This window comes from Oncorhynchus clarkii, chromosome 6 (genome assembly GCF_045791955.1).
Source record: "Oncorhynchus clarkii lewisi isolate Uvic-CL-2024 chromosome 6, UVic_Ocla_1.0, whole genome shotgun sequence".
Taxonomy (NCBI): domain Eukaryota; kingdom Metazoa; phylum Chordata; class Actinopteri; order Salmoniformes; family Salmonidae; genus Oncorhynchus; species Oncorhynchus clarkii.
This window is the reverse complement of record NC_092152.1, coordinates 24,022,086-24,033,350: the sequence shown is the minus strand read 5'-3', so window position 1 is coordinate 24,033,350 and position 11,265 is coordinate 24,022,086. Positions and strand designations below refer to the sequence as shown.

The 11,265-nt window shown below is 42.6% G+C and overlaps 1 protein-coding gene across 1 annotated transcript; it reads left to right on the top strand.

Moving 5' to 3' along the window:
* The first annotated feature begins 495 nt into the window (after positions 1 to 495).
* Positions 496 to 2,645, top strand: LOC139411991 (apelin receptor A-like). Its single transcript, XM_071158761.1, has one exon. It carries the CDS (start codon positions 640 to 642, stop codon positions 1,735 to 1,737), a length of 1,098 nt encoding a protein of 365 aa, XP_071014862.1. The 5' UTR covers positions 496 to 639; the 3' UTR covers positions 1,738 to 2,645.
* Positions 2,646 to 11,265: the final 8,620 nt, after the last annotated feature.

Here is an 11,265-nt window from a genome sequence, read left to right as displayed (position 1 = left end):
GTTTTTTTATGTTTTTATTTAAAAAAACATTTGCATTGAATGTAACACTTTTCTCTATGAGCTAATTGTCTAGTGTCTCACAAGCTTGTCTAGTTGCATTATTTTACATGTGGGGGTTTTCTGCACTATTTTGAAAATGAAAGGTTATTCAGCATCAATGATCGTAACTGAAAGTGATGAAAATTCTTTACAATAATGTTTTCAAGAATATTTCAAAATAGATCACTTTTTAGGGAGACAATTGAAGTTTATATTTTCCCATTCCATTTTCAAATGCTATGAATAAAGCCAGACGTGCTTCATGATTCATCGCAACTGGATAAAGGCTGGTGTGTGCTGCTCTAGAGAGAGGTGAGAGGAGGGGGTGCAGGGCTAAGTGTTTCATGGGGGAGGGGGATTCGTCCTGGGAGGGAGGGAACTAGGGGTGTGGAGCACCGAGTTTAAAAAGCCAGGCAGCGTTGCACCACTCACTCATACTGCCTGTGCTCTCCTCCAGTGACTGATGGGGACCATTCCTTAAACGTGACTTTTTTTCTAGTTTTCAGTGTTGACATTTGGTTTGTTTGAATTTTACTGAACCAGCTCTGGACTGTACAGAAAGGATTTTAAAAGTTTGAAATTATTTTCCATTTCATACTCATGACTTGGAACATGGATCCCACTGTGGAGTATAGAGATACCTATGATTATGATTATGGTGACAACGAAACTATGTGTGACTACTCTGAGTGGGAGCCATCCTACTCCCTTATCCCTGTCCTCTACATGCTCATCTTCATCCTGGGCCTGTCTGGGAATGGAGTGGTCATCTTCACCGTCTGGAGGTCCAAGTCCAAGCGCCGAGCAGCCGATGTCTACATAGGCAACCTGGCCCTGGCTGACCTCACCTTTGTGATCACTCTGCCCCTCTGGGCTGTGTACACAGCACTGGGCTACCACTGGCCCTTTGGTGTGGCCCTGTGTAAGATCAGCAGCTACGTGGTGCTGGTCAACATGTACGCCAGTGTCTTCTGCCTCACCTGCCTGAGCTTTGACCGTTACCTGGCTATCGTCCACTCTCTGTCCAGCAGCCGGCTGCGGTCGCGGGGCACAATGCTGGCCTCCCTGGGGGCCATCTGGCTCCTCTCAGGCCTGCTGGCTGTGCCCACTTTGCTCTTCCGCACCACCGTGGACGACATCAACAGCAACCGCACCACCTGTGCCATGGACTTCAGCCTGGTCACCCTAAACGAGAGGCATGAGTCCCTGTGGATCGCAGGACTCAGCCTGTCGTCCTCTGCCCTGGGCTTCCTCCTGCCGTTCCTGGCCATGACCATCTTCTACTGCTTCATCGGCTGCACCGTCACGCGTCACTTTAACAACCTGCGCAAGGAGGACCAGAAGAAGCGTCGTCTGCTGAAGATCATCACCACCCTGGTGGTTGTATTTGCCATCTGCTGGACCCCATTCCACTTGCTGAAGAGCATGGACGCCCTCTCCTACCTGAACCTGTCTCCCAGCTCCTGTGGGTTTGAGCGCTTCCTCCTGGTGGCCCATCCTTATGCTACCTGCCTGGCTTATGTTAACAGCTGCCTCAACCCCTTCCTGTACGCCTTCTTCGACCTGCGCTTCCGCTCCCAGTGCCTGTGCCTGCTCAACCTGAAGAAGGCCATGCATGGACAGATGAGCTCCATGTCCTCCACGCTCAGCGCCCAGACACAGAAGTCAGAGATACAGTCTCTGGCCACCAAAGTGTAAAGAGAGGGGAGGGATAGGTGGAGTGGGACTGCTGGCTGGTTCCCTGCTGCCACCACAGGAACACTGACTGGTAAACACACAGTTTTTTGGTGTCCGTTATTCAAATGCTTTTAAGGTGTAACAGACAATGAACAATGACTTTGTTTTCCGAAACATGGGTTTGCATATACAGTATGTTTTCATTCTTGTGTATATGTACATTTCTCACCCATTTCAACCCAACGGGTGCTTCAGTGGGTAGGGGAGAAGCCCAGGGAGTCCTCAGCCCTACAAAGGTTCCCTCTAACCCCTGGACTGGACTCTGAAGCTGGGGAGAGTTGGCTGAGCTCCATATAGCTGCTTTTTCCCCCCACAACGTCTCAGAAAGGTAAATATACTTTTCAGACGGACTCTATTTTTCCTCTTCTCCCTGTTATTCTTTACTGTATAAGGGACCAGAGGGTTTTTTCTGTTGTTGTTATGTATATCACATGCAAACCTGTTTACACTGGGTAAATCACAAATGTACAGTATTTTCATACTTTTGCTGTTTCAGATGTGTTGATATTTTGTTTTATTACAAGCACTTGTTAAATGAATGAAATGTAAAAGAGGGGAAAATGTGTTTGCAAAGAGACCATATCTTCTTCAGGTTGTTGTTTGTGAAGGTAGGAGACTGGGCAGAGGGGGGGGGGGGGGGTGTAAGAGGAGGAAAGGTGTTGCAGCTTAATTACAGAGTTTGATGAGGAGACAGGGGCAGACAGGCAGATGGCAGCTGACAAATGTTGTCAGGGAAGTGGGTGGGGGCTTTACAGTGCCCTCTGGTGCCGGGGAGGAAAGGGGACTTCATGAATTTTTTATTGTAATGCATATATGTTTTTGGCATCTGTGTAACTAACTACTGTATTAAAGAAATATGATCTATGAAATGGATCTCCTTGTTGATCTTTATGTAGAATGTTATCTCAAGGAATAGGGGTATGTGTATTCTCTTTAACTTTGGTTCTGTTTGAAGTAACACACAAAGTTCAGTCTTTGAGGAAATTCATGATTAATCGTTATGGTGTGTTAATGCTTCATTCATTCTGCACATGTGAACTTTCACATTAGTTTCATCAGAGAGTATAGGATTTCAACATCATCCTGTTTTTTCAGTGATAAGGATGCCCAGAGGGCTGCAGCTCTGCTATGAATGTCTTCCTCTTGGTTTACAGCCCTGCACCAAACACTAGACCCTATTCAATCAAAACCAATATACAGATCTGCCATGAATGTCTTCCTCTTGGTTTACAGCCCTGCACCAAACACTAGACCCTATTCAATCAAAACCAATATACAGATCTGAAAGATAAGGAAAAAACATTTCTCCTGCGAACGTATATTCCATGCAGAGGTTTGAAAAAAAGGGTAGTACTTAACAATGTCTAGAGATTATTACATCAAATATTTTGTTTGTCACATGCTTCGTAAACAACAGGTGTAGACTAACAGTGAAATGCTTAATTACTTGTCCTTTTCCAACAATGCAGAGTAAAAACAATTTTTTAATCATACATATACAGTACCAGTCAAAAGTTTGGACACACCTACTCATTCAAGGGTTTTTCTTTATTTTTACTATTTTCTACATTGTAGAATAAGGCCTGATTTGCGCAGTCCCCTCTCAACATTTGATTTCGAGATGCATCTGCTACTTGAACTCTTGAACTTTATTTGGGCTGCAATCTGAGGTAAAGTTAACTCTAAATAAGTTATCCTTTGCAGCAGCAGAGGTAACTCTGAGCTCCCGAGTGGCACAGCGGTCTAAGGCACTCAGTGCTAGGGGTGTCACTACAGACCCTGGTTCAATTCCAGGCTATATCACAACAGGCTGTGATTGGGAGTCCTGTAGGGCGGTGCATAATTGGCCAGTGTCCGGTTTAGGGTTTGGCCGGGGTAGGCCGTCATTTTAAATAACAATTTATTCTTAACTGGCTTGCCTAGTTAAATAAAGGTTCAATTAAAGGTTCAATTAAAAAATCTAATTCCAGTGGCGGTCCTCATGAGAGCCAGTTTCATCATAGCGCTTGATGGTTTTTGCGACTGCACTTGAAGAAACTTTAAAAGTTCTTGACATTTTCTGGATTGACTGACCTTCATGTCTTAAAGTAATGATAGACTGTTGTTTCTCTTTGCTTATTTGAGCTGTTCTTACCATAATATGGACATGGTCTTTTACCAATAGGGATATCTTCTGTATACCACCCCTACCTTTTCACAACACAACTGATGGCTCAAACACATTAAGAAGAAAATACATTGCATTCCAGGTGACTACCTCATGAAGCTGGTTGAGAGAATGCCAAGATCGTGCAAAGCTGTCATCAAGGCAAAGGGTGACTACTTTTATGAATCTCAAATATAAAATCTTTTTGATTTATTTAACGTGTTATTTCATAGTTTTGACAACTTCACTATTATTCTACAATGTAGAAAATTTAAAAATAAATAAAGAACAACCCTGGAATGAGTAGGTGTGTCCAAACATTTGACTGGTACTGTATATATAGTGACATAAGGAATAAATACACAGTGAATAACGAATAACAAAAAAATACAGGGACCACATGTATCATGCCATACAAATAAAAACAAATATTGTCACATCGTGAATCACCGTCTACCCCATAGCACCAGTAGGGGAACCTCTAGTTCCAGTTCTACTGGACTGGGCTGTATTCACTGAGCAGCACTGTTTGCAGGCCAAGCCCCCACATGTTGGCTGAATAATGGGGTAATTACCAATGAGTGACTCCTCTAAGGGGCCCTTTGATTTGACAGTAATGAGCTCTGTTGGACATAATCACTGAGTTTAGATTGGATGGAAGAGGGGGTCTAGGTTCCTAATCCTGGCAGAAGTTGGGCTGCAGGACAAGTCAATGTTTGTCCCGGTTGACAAGAGATTGCAGTTAGAAGCACTGAGTGGGGAGGAGGTGGGAGGAGGAGTGGGGTGTCTGCAGATGCTCAAACCAACAGACGCCGGTGATAAGAGCGGAGGACTCTTCCTGGGGTGATCAGAGGGGGAGACAGACAGAGAGATAGAGAGTTATTGGAAAGGATCATATATTTACAGTTTTGTCATATTTTATCCTTTAACACAGCCAAAACAAACTACATATGTGAAATAGTGAGAGAGAGAAGTAATTCATCTTTTTGTGTGTGTGAGAGATCATATTACCCGTTTACCATCTGGGGAAATGGAAAATATTTGACAATGATAAAGCATGAAATAAATCACGTATGATTGTTATTCTGTCCTTATGCCATAACCTCATCCCTTAAAGGACACAAGTAAATTCAAGCATTTAAGTTTGACAGACTAAGCATATTGATCCTTACACCTGATTAGCTGACTATAAAGAAATGACTGGTAAGGGATAATGGAAAAAAAGATAGGGTGTAGTGAATCTTGCACATGGAAGACTGGCCAGACCTGTTGTTGTTATTGAGACGAATTGGACTGACAGCTTGTCTGATGGTGTTAGCCAGTAAGGCCCCTTTGGAATAACTCACCCAGAATACAAGCTGACCAAGGCAGCGTGGGCATATGAACGCTAAAGCCAGTGACAAAAACACAAATGTTAGCTCTTTAAAAGCACAGACATGCTTGCTGTGATTGCGTGTGCGTGAGCACGTGCTCGTGTGCCTGAGTGAGTGTGTGTGTGTTTAGGTGCATTATACATGTTTACATTTATTTATTTTATTTTTTACCTTTATTTAACTAGGCAAGTCAGTTAAGAACAAATTCTTATTTTCAATGACGGCCTAGGAACAGTGGGTTAACTGCCTGTTCAGGGGCAGAACGACAGATTTGTCTGTGTTCTAAATGAAATCCTTCATGTTTTGTTGTTGTTCAACCTTTTTTTCAGTGTTCAAGACGCCAACCCAATGAATAACAGAAACGCCTCATCAGGGTGGGGGCTTGCTTGGGAGGACGGTTGTGTTTATCTTCAACGGTCACACAGCTGTCACCTGTCACCTTGCCAAAATGGAGAAAACCCTGCAGCATATACCCTGCTTAATCGATGTTCACCACCAGTCCAACAGTTGTCTGTCTTCGAGTGGTGTCATCAGTGTGAGCTGCCACACCCAAATGGAGCATCTGAGCACCCCACAACTAAACACAACACAGACAGGCCGCTACTCTGGACCTCCCCTCAGATCTCCCTGCTTTCCTATCCCACCCACACTGTGACAAATGCACATACACATTTCGAGCACACCCAAGTGCACAGAAACACAAAGTAATTAATGTGTGCGTGTAAACAGAGATGTGACACGTTCGACAGCCTGTCAACACTGTGCCTACTTCCCCCCCAGCATCCGTCCACCCGTCTCAACATACATACATACATACATACATGCACACACAGTATCATATGTCAAAATAAAGTTCTAAAAAATACACTGAGATCAGAGAATGTAGCCCATAACACATTTACACACATACATAGGCATATCAAAATGCAAACAGTTCCTCAAATACTCTAATTTTCATTTAAAAAAAGCACTTCCCAAAGGCATGTCTGTACACACTAAGACTTACATCACAAAACCCATTGGTGAAGTTACCATAGAGAATGGAACAAGCTCCGCCCACAACCATAAGGCTCTCCAGAGGGTAGTGAGGTCTGCACAACGCCTCACCGGGGGCAAACTACCTGACCTCCAGGACACCTACACCACCCGATGTCACAGGAGGCCATAAAGATCATCAAGGACAACAACCACCCGAGCCACTGCCTGTTCACCCCGCTATCATCCAGAAGGCGAGGTCAGTACAGGTGCATCAAAGCAGGGACCGAGAGACTGAAAAGCTTCTATCTCAAGGCCATCAGACTGTTAAACAGCCACCACTAACATTGAGTGGCTGCTGCCAACATACTGACTCAACTCCAGCTCACTTTAATAATGGAAATTGATGTAAAACATTTTTTATCACTAGCCACTATAAACAATGCCACTTAATATAATGTTTACATACCCTACATTACTCATCTCATATGTATATGTATATACTGTACTCTATCATCTACTGCATCTTGCCATCTTTATGTAATACATGTATCACTAGACACTTTAAACTATACCACTTTTATGTTTACATACCCTATATTACTCATCTCATATGTATATACTGTACTCGATACCATCTACTGCATCTTGCCTATGCCGTTCTGTACCATCACTCATTCATATATCTTTATGTACATATTCTTTATCCCTTTACACTTGTGTGTATAAGGTAGTAGTTGTGGAATTGTTAGGTTAGATTACTCGTTGGTTATTACTGCATTGTCGGAACTAGAAGCACAAGCATTTCGCTACACTCGCATTAACATATGCTAACTATGTGTATGTGACAAATAAAATTTGATTTGATTTGATTTAAAGTGAGCTGTGAGGACAGCTGTGAGGTTTAGGGACCCCTCACCTCCCCCACCTCCCCCACTCCATCCACAGATCAAAGAGGCCTGGGGTGTCATCATGCTTAGCACAGGGTGAGGAGTACCTGTGAGCTGGAACACCCTGGATCTACTGTAGCCCACGATCAGGGGATCAGGTTAGGGGGACTTTAATGGAACACAATTTGGTCCCACTTGGGAGGGAAAGAAAAAGAGGGATAGATAGAAAGAATGAAAGGACAGGATATCTATCTAATGGAAAGTTAACATAAGCTAAGTGTAGAATGACAGAGTGTGTCAGATTCAACAGATTCAACAAGATTTGAGTGGCCATTTCAAAAATAGAACTAACATCAGATAAGCCACAGGTTTGATGTGAAGCGTGATGTAATTGGAAGTACAGTATATTGACTGTGATCTCTAGCACAAGTAGTGTGTTATTGGTGATTATATAAATGTATGCTAGCTAATGATAAAAACAGGCTGAGTGGAGACTGTGGGCTTGTGGGGGACCTGATGTCTGCTTGTCCTTGAGGGGAAACCCTATCTGGCTGGAGGATTAGGACTCACACATCACTGTTAATAACTTAATGTGTCTGTGTATGGGCTCCACGCTAGTCTAGACAATAGAGCCTCTGATCCATCAAAACAAGTGGGCTCGCCATGACCAAGTCTGAGCTCTGGAAGAGGACCCCAGAAAGTAGCAGGTACACCTTTCCTGTCTGGGTGGGTTAAACTGTCTGATTTCCTCTCTAGAAGATTGAGTTAGCTTTATCCTCTATGAGGACATATTGGTAATTCATTAGAAGTGCTTGTACAGCCTATATTTCAAGTTATTTGCAGTTGACCAAACCTTTAAACACACCCCTCCACTCTGTGGGTTGTCTCTCTCTTCTCTCACAGAGGTGCCCCCAAAGTGAGATCCTTTGATATTTTAGATACCCCCCCCCCCCCCACCCAACCCTGCTTCTCTACTGTAACGAGCAGAAAGCCCCTTAAATTAAATTGAATAGAATAGAGAAAAGTACATTAGCTGAGGTTAAACACTTTAACAACACAGGAACCTACTCAACCAATGTCAACAATCTCCAACTTTACCCCAGATCAAAGGAGCCGTCTATCCTTCTGTAAACGAGAGCAGACAGTGTCACAGTGTAATAAATATTCAAAGAGCTTACAAAGATAAAGTAAATAACTGACACTGAGAACAGTTCATATTTTGGAACCTCAAAGTTCAACATCCTAATATCTCCTCTAAGATTTAATCCTCTGCTTGAGTCTTCATGATTACATTTCATAATTTTCCTCTAATTTCATGACATATACCTTTACACATTCTGGAAACTTCATTTGGCATTTTCCAAGGCAAGCCTCCATTGCAGTGCTTGAACAATTGTTCAGCTATGTCCGACGCACTTCAGCCTTACCAGCTGCCTTGTGTTGTGTGGAAACATCAGTCTCTGTTGCATGCATTCTGATCACTCTCCCCCGTTCTTAACGTACATGAAGCACTCACTCTGCACACATGCTCCCACCAGAGCCCTGACTCTGATACACAACCAGCATGCTCACCTGTGTGTGGCATATCCCAAAAAAATGCTGGTTGTGAGTGTATGAAAAGAGGAGAAACATAGATGAGCAAAACACAGATAGAGAAAATTCGTATTTCATTTGGTATTTTTCAACCCTCAGCAAAAGGGCAGGCAGGTGGGAGCCCGTTAATCCACCTGGCTGGTTCCAATCTGTTGGGATCAAAGGGCAGAACCCCTATACAGTCTGACAGTCCACGTCCACTCTGTCAGGACCCCCTCATAATCATTTTATGACTGCAGCACAAACCTTAACTCATTTCACGAGAGCAGATCCATCCACAGAGCTATCAGGGCAGATCTCCTCTATCCTCAGTTTGGACTCGATTCTCTACACTCTGAAAGGTCAGAGAGGACAAAAGGAACCCCAGGCATAGATTATCACTGTTGATCAATACCGCAAGTTTATCTCAACACTCCTGTCGCTTATTTGAAGATGAGGTTTTTCATATGACCCAATGTTTCATTTATAGATGTCACTATAGTTTTGAAATCGGTTTGCAGAGCAAAACATTAACACAAAACTCCATTGATAATGATCGATAGGAATAACCATTCTTAAATAATACTGTCATGGTACTGTCTGTCTTCTCTGTGAGACACTCGTGCTTTGATGAATGGTGAATAAAATAAAAACCATAATGGACAATGGATGTTGAAAAATGAAGATAGTGTAATTTATTAGAGGATGGGGGAGAACTTAAAAAATCACAACATGTCCAGCAAATTGTCAACTATCACTCAATGATTGGGATTTAAACCCAAACAAAGATGGCAATTAAAGATCCTGTACTCTGAGCTAATTGAAAAATGCAGGTCTTTCTGCATTACAATGGAAAGGAGGGCCACTGGATGGCCAATACACACACATGATGTTGCAGTCTAGAACCATTCTCTTCCCTTCTCCTCCCTCCCTCTCTCGATCTCTCACTCTCTCTCTCTATTTGTTTGTTTTTCTCTGTAGTACACTGTACTGTGTTTCTTTCTAGAAGTGTAATGTAAAGAAGTTGTTTTTCCAGATAGTCTCTGTGCCCCAAGGCTGTGTGTTGAGTAGTGATCCATTACAGAATCACCTGTCCTGCTCGACCAGGAAGTGCCCTGCCCTCACTAACCTGTTACACCAACACATTTTACAATACAGGTCAGATGGTCAAGACATGTGTACTGTTTACAGTAAGGCCGTAGCATTGGAATGATAATGGTAGTTTGGCCGTTTGGGCCTTCACTGGGTGGGAGAGCTGAAAATTCACAAACAGGTATCTAATTAAAGCCGATTCTCTGAATGGACCGACATTGTTTTGACTTCTTGTTTTGTTCAGGCCCAGGACCACACCTTATTCCACCCAGTATCATACAGGTCTGTTTGGGTGAGAAGGATTTCAGTCAGTTCGACGAGTGCATAAGAGGATATAAACCATGAAGACTAAGAACCTTTCATGTTGTAGTACAATAAGTGAAGCATAAAACACTACATGTAAATAGTGTTCACCTCTAGAAGAATTCTGATGATGGACATTTTACAGGAAAGTAGAATACTCTACATTTTAAGCAGCGTCATAAACTCAGCAATAAAACTACCTATCTCAGTCAAATATAACATGCTTTTTCTACACAACAGAGAGTACAACATGTGTATTCCTGAGAGACAGCTGTGTTGTAGAAGAGACTGATATAAACACAGAGGGCGTGACACTGATTGACCTCAAAATGGGGGACTTCCTTCCTCATTGTCCTTCTAATGGGTGAGCTTTTAATAGGACCTGATCATCCATTGGTGGTGTGGGTGTATGATAATTAGTAAAGCCCAAATTAGATATGCATAGAATAAAGCTTGACTCATTGATGATCTGTGTTCTTTGCTGATAATTTGATATATTTGTCACTTTTCAAATATGATTGAGAAGGTAAAAATCATGCCCCATTAAAAAAAGCTTTTTTTTTTAAAGAAAGCAACTCTTGTATGAAGGAAGGGAGCAGTAAAATCACTCTTCTCCCATGTCAATACAACACGTCAACACCAACACAACACCAATAACTTTGTCATCAGTTTTAACTTTGCAATAAACATCAATAAGCAGTTAAAAAGGTTCAAAAAAGAGGAAGTGCATATGTGGTTTGAGGGAAATGAACAATGGGGAAGCGGGGTAATACGGATGGACAGACACGGTGCCGCCTGGATCCCTCATCCTGTCAGTTAATGACCATGTGGTCTTCAGCGACCTTTCCTGTTTTTACACCTTGGTTTTCAAAATCATTGGGCAGGGATGGATGAAAAATCAACCTGGTCATAAAAATATTTTTTTAATGTTTGAAGCCCTGCTGACTTCTATTATTACTGAACTATACTGAGTGATGACTGAGTGATGACTAGATTCCTTATAATATTAAGAAATGTCAAATAACCAAGGCATACAGATGTTAATTAGCATTGCTTTGGGTGGACATCGTTAGCAGAGATGCGATGCTTCCGATGACAGCGCGCCTTGGCCAGAACTGAATGTGCTCGGCTCATGGTC

Coding starts and splice junctions, on each gene's coding strand:
- LOC139411991 (XM_071158761.1), top strand. CDS start 640: ATGACTTGGAACATGGATCCCACTGTGGAGTATAGAGATACCTATGAT.